This window comes from Thamnophis sirtalis, unplaced genomic scaffold (assembly GCF_051295495.1).
Source record: "Thamnophis sirtalis isolate CommonGarterSnake01/CBP01778 unplaced genomic scaffold, rThaSir2_p1.2 scaffold_1, whole genome shotgun sequence".
Taxonomy (NCBI): domain Eukaryota; kingdom Metazoa; phylum Chordata; class Lepidosauria; order Squamata; family Natricidae; genus Thamnophis; species Thamnophis sirtalis.
Window position 1 is genome coordinate 63,529,761 of NW_028261381.1, and position 12,489 is coordinate 63,542,249.

Here is a 12,489-nt window from a genome sequence, read left to right on the forward strand (position 1 = left end):
GCACTTAAGTACCGGTAATACATCACCAAAAGCGATGCCTGGATTTCGCTATAAATCTCTACGTTAGTCATCTCATTTTTTAACGGGAGAAAAAAGTGCCTAAGCATTTAAAAATCTAATGAATGAATGAAATTTAAAAAATTAAAAATAGGTTCCACTTTCGATCAACAGTAGGAACCCTGCAAGCTTGAGAACAAAAATCTTCCAAGGGCATTTGCAGTCACGCCGCTCCAACGCACAAAGCTCGGGAAAATATCGATCTTTTTCTCCATTCAACTCTACGTAGCCGCAAACGGCTTAGTCCAAATTCAATCTCTGTCCGATAAACCACGCCCTCGGCGCAGGCTCCTCCCATTCTTAGCCGGCCCGCCTCCATTCGGAGAGTCACTTGGGGCAGAATCGAAGAAATCTCGTTTGTTTTCCTTTCTTTCTCTCTCGCGCGGAGAGTGACGTCACAGGGACGCACAGATTCGGGAAGGAGGTTTGAAGTCAGCATGTGCGGGGGCTGCGTGAAGACGGAGTACCCACCTCGGGTAAGAGGGGGAGGGAGCAGGCTTTTTATAGGGCACGGGAAGGGGGCGCAGCCACGTTCCCTTCCCTTTGTCGCTGTCTTCCTTATTCCTTGACTTCCTACAAAGTTTGCCCCCCCACCACCAGGGAGTAGATGAGATCCAAAGCAGGCAGTCTGCAGGCAGAATTAATTTCTCCCACGTTCTATGATGCCTTTATTAAAGACCGGCCAAAATGACACTAAAGAGTGGACAAAGTGCAATACTAATAAATATATTCCCGGATTTTTCCCCACTTTGGAATTCTCCCCCAGGGCGAAATAAGGTTAAGAATCCTTTTTTTTTTTTGCTAAAAATTTTTCCTCATTTGAATCTGTTGTGGTTTAAAAGGAGTCTCATATATCTATGTTATAGATGTGGTGGGCTCTCATTTGCTGCCAAAAGGATGCAGGCCTTTAATTGCCAGCACTTTCAACGGTGTTATATACTACACAGCTTCCAGCATTTCTATTGAATCGTTTATTATATGGGATTCTGGGAATTGTAGTTCACCAATTATGGAGAAATAGACAACGTTTCTCTCCTAATATGTACTGAGTAACAAAACCATTCTTGAGAAGACTCCCCCCCCCATATCTATGTGCTTTCAAGTTAGTTTTTGACTGCTTAGTGACTATTGGGTGGGGGAGGGAGGTTAATCTTGCCAAAAAAACTTTAGGGAGCCCTGGTCTAAGGCCAACTGACTTTGTGCCTGAGGCAAAACTAGAACTCACAGTGTCCCAGTTTCTAGTCTCGTGTCTTAACTGTTATGTAGAATTACTGTAAAAGTTAATGTGTTTTAAAGAAACTCTGCTAATGATTTGTGATGGGAAATATATTTTCTATTTCTAGTTTCTAAAAGTGAACTGCTTAATAGATATTTTAACATTAGGTTTCGTATGTGTTTTTTTTATTTTAACTATATTTTTCAATGTAATGTTGAAATTACTGACTTGACATCAACCAACAGAACCATTGCACATTGTATTGAGAAATAAATTGAAAATCAGTAGTTAAAGCCAGAGATGTGCCAACTGATTAGAAAATTTGAAAAATGCAAGAAAATGACCTCACTGAAATATAGGATTGTTCTAAGTGTTAGATTGATTGCAGAGTATATGTTATAATCTGAAAAGTCTTTGGTGGCATTATTGTTGTAGTCATTGTTTACTGTGATTTCTCTCTCTGGATTGGAAAAGAATATACCACAGAAGAAACAGTATTTGAAAACTAGGGTCAGGTGGGTTGTTAGATGGATTGGTTGTTTTTGATATAACGTTAAATGAGATTTTCCTTTTTTAAAGTATTTTAACAGATTACTATATTATTGTTTAGAAAGCTGGATTGAATGCATTATATCTGGGAAGAAGGTATGTATGGATAGAAATTAGGTCTGGGGGAAATCTGCCAGAATTACTCATATGTAGAATAAAATAACCAATATGGAGTACTTAGTTAGCTTTTATGTGTTTAATCATAATTACTCCCTTGACTGCTTTTTAAAAAATATGGAAAGTTCTGAATGTAGAATTCTGAAATAATTTGTAAAATTGGCTCTTAAATCAATTTAAAAAGAGATCACTGTGTTAACATATTTCTCCCACCTTTTAATCTTTTAGGGTACTACTTGCTTGGAGAATGGATCCTATTTAATGAACTATGTTGGTTGTATTGAATGCAAAACACGGGATTTTGTGATGATTGTGAACAAAGCAACAGAAGAAGAGGATGGAGAGGAAATTATCACTTACGATCGTAAGATGGCCAGATTCTTCTGTTGTCTATATGGGTATTAAGAACCTGTATCCAGAAATCTACTGTTGAAAGTTAAATGTGTCTAGACATGCTTCTGTATGTGAAACATGTATGCATGTATTTCATTCCCATTATAAAAACAAAATGGTAATGAACTGTTATCACAGTTATTGTTGTAGCCCGTCAGTTGCCAGCAGAGCTGGCAGCAGACTTGGACAGTGAGGAGGTTAGGGAGGACCTGGGGCCAGTCCTGGAGTCTGGGAAAGGCTCTGATGGGTGTTCTGCGTCGGAGGCAGAGATGCGGCCAGGGCTGTCCGACATTTATCAGCTGCCCTCGGAGTCGGAGATAAGTGAGGCAGAAGAACAGCTGGAGCCTTTTCCAGTTGCACGTATGCACAGAGCTGTCAAGAGAAGGGAACAACTAAGGCACAGGGGTCAACTCAGAAGTAATGGCACAAGTGGACACTGAATGGCCACTCCCATAGGGAATTAATAGGAGCAAAAGGGGAGTGGTGTTTGCAGGAGACAATTAGTTCACTTATTATTGTGAAGATTTGCTTATCTGAGTTCGTGCTTCACAGAGACTCCTTGCTAGGTATTTCATTTTACAGCGTTGAGACTAGAAGCTCTTGGCCTGGCAACTATGCAAGGACTGATAAGGTCTGTTTTTGCAATTAAACCTTGAAAGGCTTATTGCCGGGACTTTTCTAGATGTGAATGCCAGGAATTCACATTAATCAAATAAAAAAGGTTTTTTTTCAGGACAAGAAGTCTGTTTCAGGATTCTGTTAAGCCTGGGTCAGAGCCGTTACCTAAATAATGCACTTCAGGATTCTGGGCTATGTCCAGTAATACCTGATTGCTAACAGTTGAGGCATAAGGGAATAAATGAATGCATTCTTCCTGTTCTTCAGCAGAATTTAGGGAATACAGTGTAGTACTGCATGCAATTACAAAAGATAGGACCAAAAAGATCAATTGATCTTTTCTGATAACTATTTGGTTATGTCCATGTAGAAGTTGGGGATAGGGGGCAACACTACAAAATAATGTACATTGCCGCCTTCTGGTTTCCCAGTCTGGTCTACATTCCTCAGATTGCTTAATGGTCTCGCAGTAAAAATATTAATTTTATTTGATTCTGTTTGCCTTTTGGAAATCAGCTAACATCAGCTAGATGCTACCATCAATTTTTCTGTGTAATGATTGCTTGTTGCCCTGAAAGAGTGCCATAAACACATTTTAAACAGATTAATGTTCTTTTGCAATAGCATCCCAGGGCTGAATGTCTCCTAACCATGTTGTTTTAATGAGCAGACAAGTGTCTACTTGTATTGCTACTCCTTCCTGCTTCTCTATATTTCCACTTCTGCTCAGTTTCCAGGAATTATTAATCCTGTATGTCTTCTCTTCTACTTTTATTACTTTTTATTACTTTTATTGCTTTTTCTTCTACTGTATTATTTTTTAGTGAACCAATGTGCAATGCCAGAACATGCCAATTCTCTCATTTTTCCCCATTGATGCAGTAGCAACAAATGTATTAGAGAAGTGACAATAGTAGGAATAATCAATAAAGGGCTAAGAATGGAAATTGGGGGGGGGGGGCGGAGTGAGGAAAGGTTTCCAAAGACTATACCTTTTTGGTATGACTGCTTTGGCAGATATTATCCTTCGATTCCTACATAAGTGCCTGTGTATTAAGCAATTTGATTTTTTTTTTACAATTTAGAACATAGGTTTCAAGCCTATTTTGTTTTCCTAAATCCCTTTGTTTTCTTTTCAGACGTATGTAAGAATTGTCACCATGTGATAGCCAGGCATGAATACACTTTTGGTGTGGTGGATGATTACCAGGTATAAGAGCCTTTCATTGATCAACCACTGAGTTTGTTTACCTTTTATTTACTTCAACTTTTTATCTTCTTGAGAATCATGAAGCTTGTTAATTTTCAACATATAATTCAGTATGCTTTCATACTCTATGATGTTGTGAATGGATGGACCACATTTGGTGGTATGTTGTGTGAATCCAGCCTATGTAGTTATTTAGTAGTTATGCTGTACAAACTCAGCCAGATGGTTTAGTAATGTAAACTGTTATTAATTTAATAATTCAGCTTGAGTGTTGTCTAAATACAAACTGATTCTGCGCAGATAACAATGCAATAGACCATAAAAGAAGACAAATATATGTGTCCCAAGATAATGCTGCAGAATCCAACCTGAGTCAGTGACCGAGCTCAGAGGTTTATTCTTCCAAGCTTTTGGACTCATGCTGGAGCCCATTCTCAGGAAACCTCTCTCTCTCCAAAATGTTTGATCTTCAAATAACCTAGCCCTATGCCTTGAATTGTTATTCACTGCAGCTCTTGAAGCAGTGATGCTATATTGGCACACTCGGGCATACCAGTTCCTTGTTTTTCAAAGGCAACCTCAAGTAGAACACATTGCAGGAGTCAAACCTTGAGATGAGTAGGGAGTGAATAATTGTCTGAAGGACCATTTCATCCAAAGAGAGAAACCACTGGTACACCAGAGCTGTACAAAGGTTCTCTTGGCCACAGCTGCCACATGATCTTCAAGCCAGAACTGTGAGTCCAAGGGAAGTTCCAGACTGTGCACCATTCTTAAAGGAGGAAGTGGTACTCCATCAAGAATACACATGGAAAATCCTCAGGAATCCCTAATATCAAGAGTCACTTGGCCTTAATAGAATTGAGTTGAAGTCAGGTCCTCCCCTTCTAGACCTGACATCCCCCAGGCACTTGGACTAGACTTTAACTGCCTCAGCCTAGGGTTGATAAATATAATTGGGTATTATCAGCATACTTTTGATACCAAACCCCAAATTGGCTGAGGATCTCACTCAGCAGTTTCATGTAATACCTCTGCTTCACGAGCTGCACTTGCTGCCATATTGCTTCTGGGTACAATTCAAGATCTAGGTGGTTTATGGCTTAGTAGCTTGAGGGACCCTCTGCCTCCCTTCATATCAACCCAGCCAATTCAGTCTGGATGTCATCTTCTCAGGATCCCAGAAGCATGCCTTCTCTGCAGTGCTTGCCCTCTGGAATGAGGTTTCTCCCCAGATCTGAACAGCCATCACCCTATTGGTATTTCAAAGGGCATTGAAGACTTACTTTTTCAATAAGGATGACTGAGCCTCCTTTTAATTTGAGTAGTTTTCCTTTCTTCCCATCCAGTTTTCTCATTGTGCAATCTTTACCTTTTTTAATGTTTTAAATAATTTCTAACCCATCCAGAATTGCTGTGAAGTAGGCAATATATCAATTTAATTTATGGTTCACACAGTCAGATGTTTAAATTGGATTTGGCATTTTTATCCATCTATCGGGTCCTTCCCAAGGACCTGGGATAGACAGATGTTGCTATTTGATGGTGTTAAAGGTATTGTTGCAGGATTTATTTTATGAAAATAAGTGATATTTAATTATATTGCTTCCAAATAAATAATGACTTTACACAATCAAAATCATGGCATCAGATTTTGGCACAGTTTTTGCAAAGTGGTAGTTTTTGCAGTTCCTTGCGAACAATAGGGGGAGATAAAGAGCTTTTATATTTGATACCAATCTGATGTTATACCCACCATATCTTTTAAGGTGTGGGCAAGTACGGTAGTTAGTAATTTAAAACGTGGTTATTGGAATTTCTGAGAGCTATGGTGTAAAGCCTCAGGTTGAGGAAAGCTAACTGTTCCATCTCATTAAAGAAAAGAATGGATAAGCTTCCTGAAGTTCTTAGCACATGCTGTCTACCTTAATAACATGAAAATATTCACTTATAAGATTGAACTTGTTAAGCTAGGTTTGCTTAAACCATGACTATTGTTACATCTCATCGATTCCTTGGTTAACACAAATTAATATATTTATGCAGCAAATGAAAGAAGCATCTATTTTCCATCATCCAGTATAAATATATCTTGTCTCTCTTTCCAGGAATACACCATGCTATGCATGCTCTGTGGGAGGGCAGAAGATTCTATCAGTATCTTGCCTGATGATCCTCATCTGATGACGCCGTTGTTCTGAAGTGCCTTGATTTGATTTTTCTCGGCCATTGTATCGTGTACTAAATGACAGAAACTTATGGAACATGACATTTACAGAACACAAATGCCGACTGCTCAATTCATGTGGGAAGTCAAGTGGTGTGGGGTCAAAAAATGGTATCTTAGTTTACCATCATCAGAAGTGATCTCTGCAAGCTAAAGGAAGAGGGAGAAAAAGTTTCATTTGCCGAAAGCTTCATAGAAAAGGCAGAACCGCTGCCTGCTGCTTTAGGTCTTTTTAAATGTTTTCTACAAGTCAGAATGCTGTGGTCAGTGTTATTGGCATCGTAGGGAATGCTGTGTTTTGCAGAAAGCTTTGGAAAGGATCAAAACAGGGGGACCTTTTTGTGACTCTCTACCCCACCGCAACACCAACCAGTGCCCCCAGTTTTCCTATTTGAAAGTGGACTCCCCAAAGCAAAGAATTTTGATTTGCAGGAAATGCAAAAAAAATGTATGAGAAACTTTATTGTTATTGCAAAGATGTCAGGGGGAAATGGCCTTTTCCAAATCCATCCAGCACACCATGTAGAAATAGAGGCAGAGGTAAGACCAGGTTATTTGAGGGACTGCCTCATCCCACTGGGAGTGGCCCATACCACTCGTGCCAATAGAGAATGCATGCTGTGGGTCCTCTAAGCACAATTATTCCGGCTGGCAGGGTCCAGGAGGAGGGCCTTCTCTGCTGTTGCTCCTGCCCTCTGGAATATCTTGTCCCCCAATGTGAGGTTGGCCCCAACCCCCCTATCCTTTTGTAAAGGCCTAAAGATGAGGCAGAACAGTGCAATGGAGATAGTTGGTTGAGTAATAACACCTGTCTTCTACACCATCCCCACGCTACCCTTGTGTCCTTGGTTTTAATGGCTGATTTTAACTCTTTATGTTTTAGCTATATATATAAAACTGAAAGCCTCCCAGAGGTACCCTATTATAAGATGGGCAGCCAATAAATTTAATTAATTATCTCAGAGAAAGCTTTAGAGAAGGATAGAATTAGTCAGGGTTTTTCTGCTGTTTCTGTGCCCCAAATGAAAGAAGGTTCAGTTTCCCTTCCAAATTTTCCAGAACATACGGTTGACCCATAGAATAGTCATGTAGCTTCACGCTCATTAGAAAAGGAACAGATGAAGAAATCTTGCTGATTCGAATTTAAATAATTGCACTGATGTGAACTTCCCAAGCCATGGGTTACTTGCCCACTGACATGCTAAAGGCGATTCCTGAAATTATCTTTTGTATTGATATTGGGTGATTGTTTATAAAGTAAAAAAAAAAAAGGTGAGAAAAGTTGGCATTATGTTACTTGTTTGCTTGGATTAATTTTATCAATAGGAGTCTTATTAATTTCATTGGGAAAGATGCACATTTCAGAAAATCAAAAAAGGGCAACTTTTTCACAGAACTGTATTTGATTCAGCAAGGCTGCCTTCTGTGGTTCATTGGTGGTGCCAGCCTTTGGTATATGGCCTATTTCAATTAGGATTTCACTGTGAAATTAGGTAGGGAGCACGGATCTGAGACTAATTAAACTGAAGCTTCATCTTGAAGGAACTTAGTCAAGGGCCATAAATCTTTAGCCACTAATTTGAATGCAAATTACCTTAAACTGTTATCAGCAAATGTAAGCTTCAGTTCTCCTATGTAAAATTAGAAAGGGACCTGGTGTCTACTAATGGATTCTAGAAGCATTCCTCTCTATGGAAACTGGTCCTTTTAGAAAGACTGTACTGATCCTATAGTAGTATCTGCCCTTACTGTAACTTGCATTAGCAAACTTCTCTGATGTGCATTGAGATGACTGCTTCTTGCCAAAGATTTTGATGATGATGCATGATTACTTTGCCTGCCCAATGAAGCAACTAGATACTGATTTTTAACCGCAAGACTAAAACTAAAACCGGTCATCTTGCCAAGCTATTTATGAGCATAGAATATCAGACACTCAAGGCCAGTTGGCATGGTAAGTCAGTGGAAGGAATAACTATAATTGCCAGGCACTGAAAATAAATTATAAGACTCTCACTTTAGGAAGGATAATAGATATTGTAACACAATTCTGGTTACATACTTAATTACAATTTGACCTAAACTGGTAGTGTTAATCTGCTATGTAAATTAATGAAATGTGCAAAAATATTTGAATGTCTTTAGAAGTTTGTTGTGAAATTAAGATTTCTTTATCCTTTTTATTAGGTAAGATAGTGAGCACGGGTAATAATTTCTAAACAAAGTTGATACAAATTTTTATCAAGAGAGCATTCAGCATACAGATTTTCCTCTCTTAATGACCTTAATTGAACCTGGAACCTGGAATTTTGATTGTAAACCATTAAGGGAGTCATCACGTGATCTGACTTGCATTTATGACCGTTTTTACAATCGTGGTCAATTAGCAAATCCATTCTTGCAAGGGGGTGTTTTTTGCCAGAACCAGAAACCAGCTAAAAAAAAACCTCTGTAAATTGTGTTCACATGACTGGGATGCTGCAACTTGTGACCTGCGGTGAGGTTTATGGCTGGTGAGGCAAGCGGGCAAAAGCTGCCCTATGTCTGCTGCCAGCGGCGGGGCTTCGAGGGGGCTTTTCAAAAGCCCCCCCAAAGGCCTGGTGCGGCTTTCCGAAAGACACGGTGAAGCCCCAAACCCCCGGCGCCAGCCTGGTGGCTTCCTACCAGACTCCCATCTATGAGCCGATGCCGATCCACCCAACCTTCTCACACACCCTGGCTGCTGCAGCTGTCCTGCGGCGTCAATCCACAGCCGCAGGCTGAACCGCTGTCTGCCCGAAGCCCCAGCATGACTTTCCGAAAGCCCCGGCGAAGCCCCAAAGCCCTGGCATGGCTTTCCGAAAGCCCTGGCAAAGCCCTGAAGCTTCTCACCGCCGCCGCGCTCCACCGCCTCTTCCGACGAACAATCCGCTTTCTTCAGCTCGGACGGAGCCAGGACACCCAAGCTGCTGGCGGCAGCGGGGGCCACCTGAGTGGCCATGATCCCCCCTCCCCAGCCAGCCAGCCAGCCCATTCTTCCCCCCCGGCGCGGTGAGCTCCAGTGGGCTGGACGCAGGTGCGAGGGGCCTGGCAAAAGAAAGAAAGTGCCAGCCCGCCAGCAGAGATGGGTAAAAGACCCGCCTCTGCTGGCAGGCTGCCCCTCCCTTCTCAAACAAGCTGCCCTCCCTGCCTCTCCCTCTTTCCTCTCTTCTCAAACAAATTCTCTCTGAAATTGAGAGAGAGTTTGTTTGAGTGAAGTAAAGAAACAAACACACACACAAATTACTTACAATAAAAAATTATTTACAATAATTTTGAATTCCTCCCTCCGACCCACATACCTTTTCCAGCTGTGTCACAGGATTTCAACTCTTCTGTCTGCCATGATGAAAATGTAAAAAGAAAAAGGCAAGAGCTGCTGAAGCCAGGCTGGATTAGCTGCTGCCATAGTCCCCAATGGATGACTCTGCTTAACTGTTTAAAAAAAGCCTCTAAAAAAGTGTCCTCTATAGGAGGAGGCGAGAGAACTATGTGCCTCTTCTACATAAGGAATTTTTCAGCTTTTAACCCTTGCTTAACTCTGCTCAAGTGATCATAAAGTGACTAAATGAGGCACGTGGTTCTCTTGCCTCCTCCTGTAGAGGGCACTTTTTTTAGAGGCTTTTTTTAAACAGTTAAGCACTAAGCAGAGTCATCCACTGTGACTCTGGCAGCAGCTACCTCAGCCTTTTTCCTTTTAATTTTCTTCTTTTCATGATGACAGCGGTGGGGCCCTGCCTCCCCTAACTGCACGTCCCTGATATGAGCCATTTGTCAAGCATCTGAAATTTGACTACGTGGTGTGGCAGTCATAATTTTGAGGATGAGTTGTAAGTAACTTTTTTTGGTTCCGTCATAAGTGAATTGATCATTAAGTGAATGGTTGTTAAGTGAGGATTCCCTATATGCTTTTTTGTGCTAAAATAAAGGTAAGTGAAACCAACTGAGTCCTCTGTGTCTGAGCCTTAGGCTCTTAGGCAGGATCACAGATTGTTTCAGACAAAACTTCCTAACCATTCATATTGCTTAGTGATAATTTTATCTTAAAACTGTATTGATCTCAGTTCCTGGAAGGTTGGAGAAAGTGGAATCACTAATGAGAGAAATGGGTTTATTTTTTTAACTTAAAAGGAGGCCCTTTAGGACCTGACCTTTTGCTTAAAACCATTAGGCACACATTTGTTTTTGTTCTTACATTTTGCACTTGGTGCTTAAGAGAAATGTTTCTGGCAGCAAATCAAAATCTGTGAAGATACTTGGCTTACTTTTCCTCTCTTGGTATTCCAGAGTGTGTGAAGACTCCTGAAATCTCTTAGTTCAACATTCAAGAATTAAGGCTTGCAGCTATTCACTGTATTCCATGTCGGAAACATGGCTTATGGTGTTCATGTTGTATTACACTATATACTCTCAAGGTGATGGTGGCAGATTTACTGAATTTACTGGTTTTAATGGAGAACAATTGAGCCAGCCTGCGAAAGCTGGACTTGCTCTTTATGACAATGGTCCCCAGCCTTTGTGGTCCAGTGGGGGAGGAAAAGAGGAACTGGGCATGTGAGCTGTGGACCAGCACACATGTACATGTGCAACTCCACTTACATGAACAGCGGGTTTATGCGCATGCATGTGTGTGCCGGGGAACCATTCGCATGAGTGGATCTGCACATGTACATGTATGCAATGGCCTGCCTCTCGCACAGCCCAGTCCCAAATAGGCCATGACCCAGTAGTGGGCCATGGTCTGGGGTTTGCGGGGGGCTGCTTTATGGCATATAAATATAGAATATTATTTACAGGATAAGAACATTCTTCCATATTTGGAAATATTCTATTTGATTCTGTTCTTCTCAGGCACAAAAATCAGGGCTAAACGTTTAAGTTCCAATTAAACTTATTCGCTGCTCAGACCTTTGCACAGGAACCTGTCAACCAGCAGCACTATTTTGGTGCTAGATCTGCACAGTCATATTATTACAATTCATGCACTTTGCAACCTGTATGGTTTCCGAAGTGGGGCGTGGGAGGAGTCACACATGGGTATTAGCACAGCCCTTTTGCCCTGGAGGCAGGTAAATCTTGAGGCCACACCTCCATTCCTCCACTGACCTCCCAGATTAACCTCAGTCTCTGGCCCAGAAGGAGTGTTTTACCTGACTCTCCCTCACTTTGTAGACTTCTAGGTTTTTCCCAGTTTTTTTTCTCAGCCTTTAGGATTTTTCCTTTTTTTTTTTTTTTGCTTTACCTTCGGATCTACTCTCTCCACCCTTGCTCAGCGCTGCTGGCAGGCAAGCCTCGCCATGGTTCAGCGTGATTCCCAAGCGGCCGGATAGCCGCGTAAGAGGGAAAGAAAGCCGCTGCGCCATGACGCCCACTGGGACAGCTGCGGCCCCCCAGGAGACCTTCGCAAGGCGCCAGCGATCGAGGAATCAGCCAGGGCCTTCCTCCAACATTCCCGAGCCTCGGAGGAGATTGGGTTGCAGATCGGCAGCCATTTTGGATTCCCCGCCATCTTAGAGCACGTGGGAGAGCGTGTGACCCTCCTACGGAGGCTGAGAGTGCTCAGAAGACACCACAGTAGCTGGAAGAGGCTACAGGAAGAGGCCTCAACTCTGCCGGCAATCCGGTGAGGGCCCAGAAGCAGCAGTGAGCCGGCAATCGAGCCCCGGAGTAATCGTTGGGAAAGCATGGTGCCTAGAAGATCAAGGCACACAGAGAGAAGAGGCCGGCAGGGAGAGAGGAGGTAGTACAGTAACCATGAGTACTATGGCGGAGGGGGTGAGGAGCGGGAGTGCTAGGCCTAGGTCCCCAGGGGATTTGGATCCAGGCGAGGGGACTTCCAGGGGGGTTCCCCCAGTTTCCAGAGGGAGGTCCCCCGCCAAGAAGGGCACCCCCAGACCCCATAGGAAGGGAACCTCTGGGAAGGAGGTTCAAGTCACCAGGGCCTCTGCAAAGAGGTTCAGGGCCACCATCAGCCCTTCCCCTTCCAGATCTCGCTCCCCCCACAGGCTTCCTGTTCTGGAAGAGACCAGGGGGACATCCCCAGGTTCTCCAAGGGGCTCAAGCAGAGGGCACAGCTCTCTATCG

The 12,489-nt window shown here is 42.4% G+C and overlaps 1 protein-coding gene across 1 annotated transcript; it reads left to right on the plus strand.

Moving 5' to 3' along the window:
• Positions 1 to 376: 376 nt before the first annotated feature.
• On the plus strand, positions 377 to 7,683 carry CHURC1 (churchill domain containing 1). The gene is made up of 4 exons (XM_014059508.2): positions 377 to 533; positions 2,168 to 2,303; positions 4,090 to 4,160; positions 6,269 to 7,683. The coding sequence occupies exons 1-4, from the start codon at positions 495 to 497 to the stop codon at positions 6,359 to 6,361; spliced, it is 339 nt and encodes a 112-aa protein (XP_013914983.2). The 5' UTR covers positions 377 to 494; the 3' UTR covers positions 6,362 to 7,683.
• The last annotated feature ends 4,806 nt before the right edge of the window (positions 7,684 to 12,489 follow it).

What these genes read in the sequence shown, in the direction of transcription:
- CHURC1 (XM_014059508.2), top strand. Translation starts at nt 495, where the DNA reads ATGTGCGGGGGCTGCGTGAAGACGGAGTACCCACCTCGG. An exon ending in AGACGGAGTACCCACCTCGG is followed by an intron (nt 534 to 2,167) that starts GTAAGAGGGGGA and finishes TTAATCTTTTAG; the next exon opens with GGTACTACTTGCTTGGAGAA. An exon ending in GTGTGGTGGATGATTACCAG is followed by an intron (nt 4,161 to 6,268) that starts GTATAAGAGCCT and finishes CTCTCTTTCCAG; the next exon opens with GAATACACCATGCTATGCAT.